The sequence below is a fragment of the Oryza sativa genome, chromosome 4 (assembly GCF_034140825.1).
Source record: "Oryza sativa Japonica Group chromosome 4, ASM3414082v1".
NCBI classification, from domain to species: Eukaryota; Viridiplantae; Streptophyta; class Magnoliopsida; order Poales; family Poaceae; genus Oryza; species Oryza sativa.
Window position 1 is genome coordinate 6865465 of NC_089038.1, and position 15481 is coordinate 6880945.

General features: G+C 48.4%; 1 protein-coding gene and 1 long non-coding RNA gene across 2 annotated transcripts; both read left to right on the forward strand.

Annotated features, from left to right (window-relative positions):
• Positions 1-3931: 3931 nt before the first annotated feature.
• LOC136356145 (uncharacterized) lies at positions 3932-4636 on the forward strand. The gene has a single exon (XM_066309725.1). The coding sequence runs from the start codon at positions 3932-3934 to the stop codon at positions 4634-4636; it is 705 nt and encodes a 234-aa protein (XP_066165822.1).
• A 6387-nt stretch (positions 4637-11023) lies between these two features.
• Positions 11024-13847, forward strand: LOC136355949 (uncharacterized). The gene is made up of 3 exons (XR_010740538.1): positions 11024-11815; positions 12408-12488; positions 13593-13847. It is a non-coding gene; the product is annotated as an uncharacterized lncRNA (long non-coding RNA).
• Positions 13848-15481: the final 1634 nt, after the last annotated feature.

Here is a 15481-nt window from a genome sequence, read left to right on the forward strand (position 1 = left end):
CCGGCCGGCGCAAGCCGCGTGCACCCGGTCCACCGTGGACCGTGAGGCTGCCGCGTGGGCCCCACTCCCGTGGACCCGGTCCGCGTGCCCCTCCCCTCGGCTGACGCAATAAATCCGATTTTAAATTAAAATTTAAATGAAGAAATTCGCAAATATTCATTTAAAGAGCATATAAACTTCAAATGGCCATAACTTGGCCATTTGAACTCGGAATTGGACCGTTCAAGTCTCTAATTTTTCCTTAAGAAGTCAAGAACCCATTTTTGTGCTTTGTTTCTGCTGGTTATATGGAGTTTAGTAGAGTAAAAGCCTTTTCTTTTCCGTTGGTCGTGTAGACGCTGCAGCTTCGGAAGATCCGCTCTTCGTGGAAGTTGAAGCCGGTGTTTGGGAAAGCGAGCAAGGCAAGTCACATCATCTTTGAACATATTGAATCCCAGTTTGTAAAATTATGTTGATTTAAATTATTGCATTATCGCTTTATTTAAATTCCCGCGTTATCACTGTTTTATTTAGCCATGCCTATTTACCTTTGTTATGACCTTAATATTGTTATTAATATTATTTCCTTGTTCACCCTAGAATAAACAAAACCCCAACTAGTGGACACTCTACTCATGGTACCACTAGTATGAATTTAGGTAGATGCTTCGCCGGTTAATTAGGCAACATTAGGCGGTTTTACAACTCTAGACTTTGGGAATATTCATATCACCTGGACACTGTGGAATTGTTGGAGTATTGTGGAATTGGATTCACACCGCCCCCTCTATTCAAAATCCCCAAAAATGGTTTTAGGCTGGGCTCGGGGTGCATGGTTTTGATAGTAGCACCTCGGCCATATAAGGACCGGTCTTGGGGCCTCTGTTGCAAAGCACTACCGTACTTCCACATGTCTAGTGGGTAAGGCTTAGTTTGTGGCTCAGTCTAGTTATAAACAAAAGTACACGGATGGAGGTGGATGAAGTCGGGGGTCGATGGACATTCTCCAGGGCAAATGAAGGCTACACGAGCTGCGGCCCGGTAGTCGAGATGTCATGGCACAGGGCCGGTGTCCTGCTGCTAGGGGCTCAGTCCTGCCTGCCTGTCCCGGGGGTTCCGGCCGTAGATGGGATTGGGTCGGTACTCTTGTCTATGGCTAGGATGGGTTGGAAACTATGTCACGTCTTTCGTCTGTATACCGTGGTGGTATGTGGCACGTGGTTACACGTGAGGAAGATGTGTCTGGTGGGTAAAGATGTACACCTCCGATCAGAGTAAAATCTATTCGAATAGCCGCGCCCTCGGTTATGGGCAAGCCGAGCAATGTACCCAAGTTAGTGTTTTAATTCTTAAAACCTGCCTAACAACTAAAATGTGGAATGGTTGGCCTGGGTTGGCTTGGGACGAGCTGGGACCCAGGGTCGGGTTGCCAGTTCGGTCTGAATCATCGTAGGCCTTGGGTTAAGGCAGGTTCGTGTGGGTTCACGGCCTTGATAAATAATATTGTTTAGTTCTAGAATCGTGTTTACAAAATAGCCCTGAGCAACTAAATATCTTTAAATGCTGTTTACTGCAACCCTAACCCCTTTATAGTGTAACTCCTTTGTACTCCCTTGCATTTATTCTGCACTTGTGGGTGTGTCTTGTTGAGTACGGTGGTTGTACTCAGTCTTGCTCAATTTTTCCCAACCCCAGAAGAGGAGTTCCAGGAGGATGAAGGCTTCGGTGTCTAGCTCGTGCCTGCCGTCAAGCGCCTGTGGTCGTCGCCCTAGTCTTCCGCTGTTTCTCGTTTGTCTCTGTATGTGCTGGGCCTTCGTTGCCCATGTAATAAGTTATCTAATTATGCTTCCGCTTGTTAAACTCTGAATTTGTATCAACTTTTGGTGTACCTTGCCTCCTGGGACAAGGATTAATGCACGCACGTAAGGAATGCCCGTTGGGTTATTTCCGGTCGTGACAATCTGTATGTCAACTTTGTCGTTTGTGTACCCCGGCCGGTCTTAGACAGGGGTTTTAATGCACATTCTACTTGGAATTCTATTCGGGAATTTCTAGGCGTGACAAGTTGGTATCAGAGCCGACCTTGACCGTAGGACAAGCAAAATGGAAAACCTAAGAGCCCTCTGAATCCTTTTCATTGCATATGTTTTTTGCAATTGGATTTGTTCTGGGAAAATTGGGATTTGTTCCTGTGGTGCAAGGGAAAAATCTTGGTCGCTCGTTTAAGTGAGATTTGTCAAATCAGGTCAGTCTAGGGTTTTAGTAAAATTATTTGAGATTTATTTGACAGTCAGTCGGGATTTGATGGGAGGAATGCATTAGGTCCTAACTCAGGAATATGGGTTGCAAGGTATTTATGCTCTGATTGTTATTATTAGTATGTATCTATTTTCTCATTATTTTATCGCTATGTATGTCTGTCTTATTTATTCGCTCTGATGCAAAAATGATCTATGCACAAAATTCCACTCTCATTCGTTCATTTTATTTGAGTCATTTACTGCTTTATTTAAATTGGATTTGAGCATGCATTGATCCTACCCCTTTGTCTTCTCTAGATGGCCGACCACCCTCCCAACCACCGCGGAGAAGGCATGGATGATTTTGCGGCAGAGTTGGCTCGCATGACCCTGGTGGTGGGCTACCCCAACGCGTCGGAGTACTCGACTGTTCGGCCGCTCAGTGGCGAGCTTCCCTACCGTGACCGGTTGGAGGTTCATGGCTTCATGGGCACCTGCCTCGCTAGCATGGTGGTTGAGGCATCTGGAGGCACCGCAGATCACGCCTGTCAGGAGGCAGCATATCTAATGATGGCCAAGCTTCGTGATCGCCACAACTACACCTTCTGCAACACGGCGTACCGCTTCCACCCTCACCGAGCAAATGGTGACGACGTCAGTACCTTCCGCCCGACGGCCGGTGAGAACGACACCACCTTCAGCCACATGTGTGCCGTGATGAAGGGAATGGACAGGATGCACTCTGACCTGCACAAGGCATCCAAGGCCTTGAATGATAGGAAGCTTGTGAGGATCATAGCTCTGAAGGATGAGATAGCGCGCCTGAAGAAGGAGAATGCTTAGTTGAAGGGTCTCCCCGCTCCTGGAGGAGTCCGGATCCGCACCACGCCTCGCAAGTCAACGACTGCACCCGTGCGCATTCAGCTTGCACCCAGGAACCCACCTCCTCCCGCAGCTCCTCCAGCACCTCCCGCAGTTCCTGCAGCTCCAGCTCCTGTTCCAGTGTCAGCTCCCGCATCCGCTCTCTCCTTCGCTCCAGCGTCAGCCGCCAGGGGTCCAGCCAGTGGCAACGGAGGTTGGTTGCCTGCTACTCCCAGTGGCAGTCGCGACCACAGCAGCAGTAGCTCCAGTGGCTTAGAGCCAGGCAGTGGCGAGACGTATCTGCCAGACCCCAGGAGACGCTCAGAGGGACCTGGCGACGAGCAGGAGGACGCCTTCGACTCCACCGACCGTAGGAGCTGTTCCGAGCATTAGGCTCATTTTCCCTTAGCTTATCGTCTTGCTTAGTAATTGTCTGTTAGTTTGAGTGTTTAGGTCTGTTCGCTTGTGGGTCAGTCGACGGTTGATATCATGTGCCTATGATATGGCTGTCTTAATAAGGATTTGTTTGTTGTTTTAAGTGTTTTAATTCAGATAAGAACAATTGCAGTTTAAATTCCTATATAATAAAGCTTAGTTCCTGAGCATCTGTTTTTCTTCTTTTCCATCCCCTCCGTCTGCTCTTCCTTCAGATGGTCAACACCAGGAATGGCAGCTGTGCAGCAGGAGAGGGCAGCAACGGCGAAGAACGCACCGACAGTGGGTACCCCAACAGCGCCTCCGGCAATGGTCCGCCACCGCTCCCCAAGAACCCGACCCTTGCACAAGTGATGGCCCATCAGACTCAGATGATGGTGGCCATGATGCAGCAGATGCAGCAGCAGCACCAGTAGATGCACCAGAGGATGCTGCAGCAGCCTGAGCAGCAGCAGCAGCAGTTTGGTCCCCCTCCCCCTCAGTCCAAGCTGCTGGAGTTTCTACGCGTCAGGCCACCCACCTTCTCTAGCACCACCAACCCCATGGAGGCAAAGGACTGGTTCCATGCCATTGAAAAGAAGCTCAATCTTCTACAGTGCAATGATCACGAGAAAGTCGCCTTCGCTACACGAGGTCCCGCATCAGCTTGGTGGGACAATCACATGGCTACCCACCTGCCAGGCACAGAAGTCACTTGGGCGGAGTTCTGTCGCAGCTTCAGGAAGGCGCAGGTGCCAGACGGGGTTGTGGCACAGAAGAAGAGGGAATTCCGGGCACTTCACCAGGGCAACAGGACAGTGACCGAGTACCTGCATGAGTTCAATCGCCTAGCACGATATGAACCGGAGGATGTCCGCACTGACGCAGAGAAACAGGAGAAGTTCCTAGCAGGCCTGGATGACGAGCTGACCAACCAGTTGATCTCCGGGGATTATGCTGACTTCGAGAAGCTGGTAGACAAGGCAATCCGCCAGGAGGATCAGTGCAACAAAATGGACAGGAAGAGAAAGACAGCTCAGTTCCAGTCCAACCAAGGAAGTCACCAGCGACCGCGCTTCACTCCAGGACAGCAGGGTGGGCCTATGTCGCGACCGAGAAAATTGCATTTTCCCGAACGCTAGTGTATTAATCCCCGTCCCAGGAAAAGCCGGGGTACACCATACAAACATGATATAAAAGACACATCTTTATTATATCGATAATATTTACATTATTACAAAAGCACTTAAGGCCTGACAATCAAAAATAAACAGCAGCGGACTAGCGGGCCTACGGCTCCATCTTCACAGGCGCTCAACTGGGGTATAAGCCAAGACTCCACCTAAGACTTCTTCTCCAAAGCTTCTCTTACTGAAGGGGGGAGAAAGATAGCGCAAGAATGAGTACAACCACAGTACTCAGCAAGCCACACCGGCAGATGCATGATTAATGCAGGGGAGTACAAGGGGAAATAATGTAGGGGTTAAGTTTTGCAGTAAACAGCGTTTAAAAGTCACTTAGTTGCCCAAAGCCATTTTATAAAGACGATCCTAGAGCTACACAGTATTATTAATCAAGGCCGTGAACCCACACGAACCTGCCTTAACCCAAGGCCTACGATGATTCAGACCGAACTGGCAACCCGACCCTGGGTCCCAGCTCATCCCAAGCCAACCCAGGCCAACCATTCCACATTTTAGTTGTTGAGCAAATTTTAGGAATTAAAACACTAACTTGGGTACATTGCTCGGCTTGCCCATAACCGAGGGCGCGGCTATTCGAATAGGTTTTACTCTGATCAGAGGTGTACATCTTTACCCACAAGACACATCTTCCTCACGTGCAACCACGTGCCACATACCACCACGGTATACAGACGGAAGACGTGACATAGTTTCCAACCCATCCTAGCCATAGACAAGAGTACCGACCCAACCCCACCTACGGCCGGAACCTCCGGGACAGGTAGGCAGGATTGAGACCCTAGCAGCAGGACACCAGCCCTGTGCCATGACATCTCGACTACCGGGCCGCAGCCCGTGTAGCCTTCATTTGTCCTAGAGATGTCCATCGACCCCCGACTTCGTCCATCTCCATCCGTGTACTTTTGTTTATAACCAGACTGAGCCACAAACTAAGCCTTACCCACTAGACATGTGGAAGTACGGTAGTGCTTTGCAACAGAGGCCCGAAGACCGGTCCTTATGTGGCCGAGGTGCTACTATCAAAACCATGCACCCCGAGCCCAGCCTAAAACCATTTTGGGGATTTTGAATAGAGGGGGCGGTGTGAATCCAATTCCACAATAAACCAACTATTCCAAAGTGTCCAGGTGATATGAATATCCCCAAGTCTAGAGTTGAAAAACCACCTAAAATCATGCTAGTGGTACCATGAGTAGAGTGTCCACTAGTTGGGGTTTTGTTTATTCTAGGGTGAACGAGGTAATAATAACAATAGCAATAATAATGTCTTAACAAAGGTAAATAGGCATGGCTAAATAAAACAGTGATAACGCGGGAATTTAAATAAAGCGATAATGCATTAATTTAAATCAAAATAATTTTATAAACTGGGATTCAATATGCTCAAGGATGATGTGACTTGCCTTGCTCGCTTTCCCAAACGCCGGCTTCAACTTCCACGAAGAGCGGATCTTCCGAAGCTGCAGCGTCTACACGACCAACGGAAAAGAAAAGGCGTTTACTCTAATAAACTCCATAAAACAAGCGGAAACAAAGCACAAAAATGGGTTCTTGACTTCTTAAGGAAAAATTAGAGACTTGAACGGTCCAATTCCGAGTTCAAATGGCCAAGTTATGGCCATTTGAAGTTTATATGCTCTTTAAATGGATATTTGCGAATTTCTTCATTTAAATTTTAATTTAAAATCGGATTTATTGCGTCAGCCGAGGGGAGGAGCGCGCGGACCGGGTCCACGGAAGTGGGGCCCACGCGGCAGCCCCACGGTCCACGGTGGACCGGGTGCACGCGGCTCACACCGGCCGGCGCCGGGGGTCCCACGCGTCAGCCGCACCCGAGGGCGCGGGCGGCTGACGGCCGGGCCCCACGCGGCAGCCACTCGGCGCGCCCGAGGGCGGCCAAGCCAGCGCGGCCGGCGGGAGGCGGCGCGCCCGCGTCCCGATGGTCGCCGCCGGCGACCACCGGCGCGGCGGAGCGGCGGCCGAGAGAAGGGAGGGAAGGGGGAAAGGAGGCGACGGTCCACGGCTCACCCCGGGGCGACGGCGGCGACGGAGGAGGCGGCCGGAGCGGAGGGAGGTGGTGGCGCGGCTCGGGTCGACGGGGACGACGGCGCTCCGGCTGTCGGCGACCGAAACGGAGAGGTGGACGAGGTCGGCGAGGATGCGGCGAAGCCGAAGGAGGCGGCGCCGAGGTGGGAGGCGGTCCGGGGTGACGACGGCGGCGGACCGGAGCTCGGCGGCGACGGCGGAGAGAGAGAGCGACGTCGCGAGCTCAAATCTGGCGAGAAGGAAGGGCGGCGAGAGGCGGAACCGGACGGAGGAGGTGCGGGGAGGGTTTAAATAGAGCCGGGGCGAGAGAGGGTGGCCGGGGAAGGGAGGAAACCGGCGCGGGAGGTCGGCCGCCATCAATGGCGCCGGCGAGATTTGCGGGGGCAAATCCGCCCGTTTGAACGCGGGAGAGAGAGGGAAAAATGGGGGGAAAGAGAGAGGGGATCGCGGGGAATATTTCCCCCCACTTTATTGCGCGCGGGGACGGCGGGAGGCGGCGGGATTCGCGGCGGCGGCAGCGCTAGGGCGCGGGCGGGGCGGCGGGAGCAGCGGGAGGACAGGGATGACAGGTGGGCCCCACCCGTCAGCGAGGGTGGCGGGCGGGCCCGCCCGTAAGCGGCACGCGCGCGGGGAGGAGGCCGATTGGGCCGCGGGGGAGAGGAGAGAGAGGGAGGGAGGTGGGCCGAGCCGGCCCAAGAGGGGGAAGGGGGAAAAAGACTTTTTAGGGTTTTTCTTTTTATAAAATTATTTTAACTTTGTTTATTTCTTAATAATTATTATTTGTGCTCTGAAAATTCCACTAAAATTTGAGGGCTCCTTTTTGACCAAGGAGAATTTAACAAAAATTCTCCGGGCCACATTTGAATTTTTCTTGTACGTATTTTAATGTTTGCCAATTTCTTTTCGAATTTTAATTAATTCTATTATTCCTTTTAGAAAGTGATTTTTATTTCGGGATGAATTTATCAGGACGTGACAGCCTACCACCATGATTGTCCGCCAGCATCGCCCTTTCAACCCAAGCAGCTTCCACAGGGCGCTAGTGTCAGCCAGAACCATTAGGGAGGTCAGCCCAACCGCAGTGCAGCTCCGCGCCCACCAATGGCACCAGCACAGCCAGCTCCATCAGCCCAAGCCAAGAAGGAGACTGGAGCAAAACCAGGGTCCTCCTACAACTGTGGCGAGCTCGGCCACTTTGCTGACAAGTGCCCGAAGCCAAGGCGTGCCGGGCCAAGGTTTGCCCAAGCTCGTGTCAACCACGCGTCCGCAGAAGAGGCGCAAGCAACACCAGAGGTCGTACTGGGTACGTTTCCTGTTAACTCAATCCCTGCAACAGTACTTTTCGATTCTAGTGCAACGCATTCTTTAATTTCCAAGCGGTTTGTTGGGATGCATGGGTTAAGAAATGAGGAGCTTTGTACACCAATGAGGGTTCATACCCCGGGAAATAGTTCAACCTCGGTCAGTTATAGCCGTTCCGTGCTAATAGAAATCCAAAGATCACCATTTCTAGCCAACCTCATCCTTCTCGAATCCGAAGACCTGGATATCATTCTTGGGATGGATTGGCTGACCAAGTTCAAGGGTGTCATTGATTGTGCGAATCGCACAGTCACCTTTACCAAGGAGAAAGGGGAAACAGTGGTGTACAAGTCACCAGTCTCACCGAATCAGGGAATCCCCTTGAATCAGATTGAGGTGGAAAATCCGGTGGTCACCTAGGAGAAGAGTTCGAGGAAATTGGAAGATATCCCCATAGTCTGCGAGTATCCAGAGGTGTTCCCCGAGGACCTCACTACCATGCCACCCAAGAGAGAGATCGAATTCCGGATTGATTTGGCACCGGGGACTGCTCCAATTTACAAGAGACCGTACAGAATGGCAGACAACGAGCTAGCAGAGGTCAAGAAGTAGGTTGATGAGTAGCTGCAGAAAGGGTACATTCGACCGAGTACTTCACCTTGGGGTGCTCCGGCCATTTTTGTGGAGAAGAAGGACAACACGAAGAGAATGTGTGTCGATTATCGCGCACTCAATGAGGTCACAATCAAGAACAAATATCCTTTGCCATGGATTGATGATCTGTTTGATCAGTTGAAAGGAGCCAAGGTGTTTTCTAAGACATACCTACGATCAGGCTATCACCAATTGAGAATTCGGGAAGAGGATATTCCCAAGACAGCCTTCACCACTCGGTATGGGTTGTATGAGTGCACGGTTATGTCTTTTGGACTCACCAATGCACCTGCATTCTTCATGAACCTGATGAACAAAGTGTTCATGGAATTTCTGGTTAAGTTTGTTGTGGTATTCATTGATGACATTCTTATCTATTCCAAGTCGGAAGAAGAGCATGAGCAACATCTTCGTCTGGTACTCGAGAAGTTGCAGGAGCATCAGCTTTATGCCAAGTTCAGCAAATGCGACTTTTGGGTATCAGAGGTCAAATTCTTGGGTCACGTCATTACAGCTCAGGGTGTGGCAGTTGATCCATCGAATGTGGAGTCAGTTACCAAGTGGACCCCACCTAAGACAGTGTCACAGATTCGGAGTTTCCTTGGATTCGCGGGCTATTACCGTCGGTTCATTGAAAATTTCTCCAGGATTGCCAGACCTATGACTTAGTTGCTTAAGAAAGACGAGAAATTCAAGTGGACAGCCAAGTGTGACAAGAGTTTTAAGGAGCTCAAGAAGAAATTAGTGTCTGCTCCAGTTCTGATTTTGCCCGATCAGACGAAAGACTTCCAAGTATATTGTGACGCGACCCGTCACGGGCTTGGATGTGTTCTAATGCAAGAGGGCAGAGTGGTCGCTTGTGCCTCACGACAGTTGCGTCCACATGAAGGAAACTATCCAACACATGACCTGGAAGTGGCAGCGGTGGTTCACGCTTTGAAAATCTGGAGGCACTATCTGATTGGCAACCGCTGCGAAGTCTATACGGATCATAAGAGTTTGAAATATATCTTCACCTAGCCTGATCTGAATCTCCGACAACGAAGATGGTTGGAGTTAATCAAGGATTATGGCATGAGCATTCACTACCATCCAGGCAAAGCCAATGTGGTGGCAGATGCATTAAGCAGGAAGAGCTACTACAATGCTTTGTGCACCGGCGGCATGTGTAAAGAATTGCAGCAGGAGCTTGAACATCTCAACTTGGGGATTGTAGAACACGGGTACGTGGCTGCCCTAGAGGCACGGCCTACGCTCGTGGATCAAGTCCGAGCAGCTCTGGTAAATGATCCTGAAATAGCAAAGCTGAAAAACAATATGAGGGTCGGAAAAGCCCGAGATTTACTTGAAGATGAGCACGGCACAATCTGGTTGGGAGAAAGATTGTGCGTACCTGATGACAAAGAGCTGAAAGATCTGATACTCACTGAGGCTTATTAGACTCAATACTCCACCATCTTCAGGCCTTCCAAGAACTTCTCCTGCCTTTCCTTGTTAGTAAGCACATCTTCTGAAGCATAGCAAGCTAGACTGTTGAACTCATGTAGATACTCTGTCAACAGCCACAAGGTCAAGTCAACAATATCGTTCTCACAGGAGCAAATGCAGTGCCGGTTGCATCTTCAAGGAAGCTCAGCAACCAGTTTCAAAGCAGTAGTGGTTTTCTTTAATGCCTTAGAACATTTACCAGAGTTATGGAATAAAAAGATAGACTGTAGTTTACCTATGCCCTTTTCTTTCTAGCCGTTCCGAATCTCGGGACGAGATTCTTTGTAAGGGGGGTCGATTTGTCACACCCTGATTTTCGTTTCAGGATTTATAAATTATTTAATAAATTACCATTAGAATTTATATTAAATGTTCATTAATTTACAAGTGAAGTTAGATGTGGGAAATCAAATTTCCTAAATATAAAGCATGGCTGGATTTAATTTTATTAAATTCTCCATGGTTAATTATACTCAATTTTCGGAGCTCAATTCTTAATTTTAATAATACAAAGAATATTTCAGTAATTATTCACATATTAAATTAATCATTAAATGAGCTGGTTTCAATTTTGTAAATACTTAGAGTGTCCAAGTATGTTCAAGAATTTTCTTGGAATTATTTGAGCATTGGAAGTATTTTTAACAATTGAAATATCATCTCATTGGTTAATTTATTTGGAAAAGTAATAATAATCCTCTTCCTAGTCTTGGGCCCTTTTCAGCCCATTCCCTCCTTCTTCAGCCCAGCCGATCCAGCAGCTCCTCTTTCTGTCTCTGTCAAGTCTGCTTTGTGTCCCTCCTTTAAGCAGTCCTTGGAAGAAGAACCCCAGCCAGAAGTCTGCTTTGTGTCCCTATTGCTACAGTACCATCTTCAACCTCCAGGCAGAGCCGAGCCAGCCGTCCCGTGCACAGTTGCCGTCGATTTCCCCTCTAAATCCGGTCTCCTTTCTCGTGTTATTTCAAAATTAGTGGAGGGGAAATATTCCTCTTATCCTCCTCTATCTCTTTCCCCAAAAATCCGGTTTTATCCCTTTGAATTCGACGCAAATTTGGATTCATTTTCGAGTTTATCTCTCCACCAAACCCTAGGTTTTCCCGGCGCGATTCCTTGCGTTCCAAGCCCGATCTCTCTCTTCCATGGCTATAAATAGAGTCCCCTCCCTCTCCTCTTTTGGCCGCCACCTCTCCGTCTCTCCGCCGTAGCTTGTAGCGCCGTCGCCGCGTTCGTCTTCTCTGTCCACCACCGGCAGCCGCTCCAGCCGCCTGTAGCAGCCGCCTCGGCCATCGACGACCTGCGCCGCCGCCTCTCTCGGCTCCGCAAGGTCAAGCTCCACCCCGTCCACCCCTTCCCCCAAGCCAAAATCCACCGGAGCTTTATCGTCGCCGTCAACCCGAAGTTCGCTGTCGCGTTTTGATCTCCGGCGAGGCCCTTTTGCACCTCCCGTGGTCGCCGAACCTCGCCGTTTCCTCCGGTGGCATCACAGCGCCAAGCCGAAGGCCGTCCACCCCTTCTTCTCCGCCGGTGTTCGCCGTAAAGCCACCGTCACAGTCGTCCCGATCTCGCCGCCGCTCGAAGCTCGTCGCCGGCTGCCGTTCATCGTCGCTCGTCGTCGTGTAAGTGTGGGTAAGGACTGTCTTGTTCTCCTCTTCGCTTTAGTGCTCTCGCTTTCCATTGTTGTGCCATCGTTTGTCGTCACCGGCTGTCTCCCGTTGCTGTTTCTCGTCGTCGCCGCCATTGGTGAGTTCGTCGTCGCCTCCACTCTCTCCCGGAGCTGTCCCTTGTCGCCGGAGCATCGTCGTTCAGTTCTCGTTGCTATCCTGAGCCATCCGCCGGTGAAGATGTTATCGCTGACATCAATACCATCTCAAGCCATTGCAAAATCAATATAAATTATGTAATCTCTTTTTATTATATATTATTCTTTTTTAATATATGTCATCTACCAAATATGATCTAATCTATTTTCGAATGATGGTTTAATCTTTTATGTCAGTGATAAATCATTTGTAAATTGTTTAATTAATTTGGAATAGTCTTTTCTTTAATATGTTTAATTGGAATTAAATATTGTAAAATTCGTAACTAATTCATATGAAGTCAGAATGAGGCCGTTCAAGTCTCTAAATTCATCTAAAAACATGGTCTACATGTTTGTTTACTTTTATGTACTGTTTATTTGGTTTTTATCAGTCTTTTTCTCCGTTTTGCGTGTTAGCCTGTCGTTTCCGTCGTTGCGAAGGTCTGTGTGTGCGTCGGAAGTGTTCAAGAAGGCTAATTGAAGACCAATTATTGCAAGGCAAGTCACACAGCTAAACAACCCTTTGAGCATGTTGAACCTATTTATTAGCTATTGTTTTATTTCAACTTATGCATTCGAATGTCATCGGGTGGTGTGCCTTTCCCAATTAATTATGGCCGAAGATGACTTTATTTTTCTATGGGTAATAAATTGATTAGCTTGGACCTTATATATTGGATTGGTTCAGCTAAATGCTATATATATAATTGCTTAGCCATGCCTAGAAACATTAGTTCATTAATGGGATGAATCGTACTATATTATTATTTATGGTTATATTTAATGGTAGCTCACGATGGTTAATCGTGTTATGATAATTAATTGATAATTAAAACTTGATAATGGTGGGTTGTGAGCACATGGTTTTGAAGGTCGTGCTCATGACAATTAAGGACCGTTCGCGAGCTACTGTTGTGAGACATTAACCGTACCAACCACAAGCCAGCGTAGGCAACGGTTTTACCTTTTGTATAGCATGGTTCATTGCGGGGCACCAGACTGAGAAGCGGTGAGAAGCCCGTGGTGGTCGCTGGGGAGTCCATGCCTCTGGTTATTGAGGGGGTGATTATGATCCAGGAACGGTGCGCTGTGGTGGATTGTGTTGTATGAGGGGTACTGTCACAGTCCCGTTTCGAGGTACCGTGGTGGTACTGAGAGCATGGTGACTTGTTTTGGGGCTATGTCTTGTGGGTACAGTGGTACACCTCTGGCCAGAGTAAAACTATTCGAATAGCCGTGCCCGCGGTTATGGGCGGGTTGAGCAATGTTTTTCGTGATTAGTCTCACACCTCTCACAATAATTATTGATGCTATAATTGGTAATAATTTGCTTAGCTCCTGGAATGGAGTTAGATCTGTACAGCCGGGTATGGTTGTTCTGGATGGTTAGGCCTGTGTAGCATGGGTGTGCTGTTTAGTGTTGATTAAAATTGATGATTAATTACTCTGATGTTTAACTATTCTTAAATATTTGCTAAATGCTGCTTTTGCAAATGAGCTTATATTATGCCATCCTTTGGTATCCTTGTGCACTTACATATTTGCTGTATGACTTGCGGAGTATGTCATATGCTCATCTTGCAATAATCAATCAAACCTCAGGTGAAAAAAAATGATCCAGAAGGAGAAGACATTTGGCTTATACCCCAGTTGAGTTGCCTGTGGGAGTGGAGCTGAAAGCCATCGCTAGACCATTAATTCCGCTGCTGTTTTCTTTTCTTTTGTAAGTATGTAACGTTATTATTATGATGGATTTGTATATTAAATTATCAGTTTGTGTACCTCGGCTGATTCCTAGACGAGGGTTTTATACACAAATAAGTTCGGAAATTATTAGTGAATTTTCGGGCGTGACAATGCCTTAAGCAGGAAAAGCTACTGCAACGCTTCTTGCACTGGCGGCATGTGTAAAGAAATGCAGCAGGAGCTTGAACATCTCAACTTGGGGATTATAGAACACGAGTACGTGGCTGCCCCAGAGGCACGGTCTACGCTCGTGGATCAAGTCCGAGCAGCTCAGGTAAATGATCCTGAAATAGCAGAGCTGAAAAAGAATATGAGGGTTGGAAAAGCCCGAGATTTCCTTGAAGATGAGTACGGCACAATCTGGTTAGGAGAAAGATTATGCGTACCTGATGACAAAGAGCTGAGAGAACTGATACTCACCGAGGCTCATCAGACTCAGTACTCCATTCATCCAGGCAATACCAAGATGTACCAAGATCTCAAAGAAAAATTTTGGTGGGCCATTATGAGAAGGGAAATAGCTAAATTCGTCGCACTCTTCAATGACTGTCAGCGAGTTAAAGCAGAACACCAGAGACCCGCAGGATTACTACAACCTCTTTAGATCCCGGAATGGAAATGGGAAGAGATTGGAATGGATTTCATAACAGGTCTGCCCAGGACATCATCCGGCCACGATTCAATCTGGGTAGTCGTGGATCGACATACCAAAGTTGCTTATTTCATTCCAGTGCATACTACTTATACAGGCAAAAGGTTGGTAGAGCTCTATCTCTCAAGAATCATTTGTTTGCATGGAGTACCCAAAAAGATAATATCTGATCGAGGGAGTCAGTTCACCTAAAAATTTTGGCAGAAGTTGCAAGAAGAATTGGGGACCCATTTGAATTTCAGCACAGCTTACCATCCGCAGACAGATGGCCAGACCGAGAGGGTCAATCAAATATTGGAGGATATGTTGCGAGCCTATGCGCTCGATTTTGGTGGAGCTTGGGATAAAAGTCTGCCTTATGCTGAATTCTCTTACAACAACAGCTATCAGACCAATCTACAAATGGCACCGTTCGAAGTATTGTATGGCCGGAAGTGCCGCACACCTCTCTTCTGGGATCAAATAGGCGAACGTCAACTGTTCGGAACAGAAGTGCTAACAGAAGCAGAGGAGAAAGTCAGAACCATCAGAGAGAGGTTGAGAATTGCACAATCTCGACAGAAGAGCTACGCAGACAACCACCGAAGGGAGCTCACTTTTGAAGCAGGGGATTATGTGTACCTTCGTGTCACTCCGCTCCGGGGAGTGCACTGTTTCCAGACGAAAGGCAAGTTGGCACCATGTTTCGTGGGACCATACAAGATCTTGGAACGAAGAGGAGAAGTTGCATATAAGCTAGAACTTCCATCCAACATGGCCGGCATCCATGATGTGTTCCATGTGTCTCAGTTAAATAAGTGCTTGAGGGTACCGGAAGAACAAGCTGATTCAGAGCACATCGATCTTCAAGAAGATCTGACTTATGTGGAGAAGCCAATTCGCATCCTTGAGACCAGTGAAAGGAGGACTAGAAACAAGGTCACCAGGTTCTGCAGGGTTCAGTGGAGCCACCACTCAGAGGAAGAAGCAACCTGGGAAAGGGAAGATGAGTTGAAGGCCGCCCATCTGCACCTCTTCACTAGCTCTTCCGAATCTCGGGATCGAGATTCTGTTTAAGGGGGGTAGGTTTGTCACACCCTGAAGTTCTTCTCCC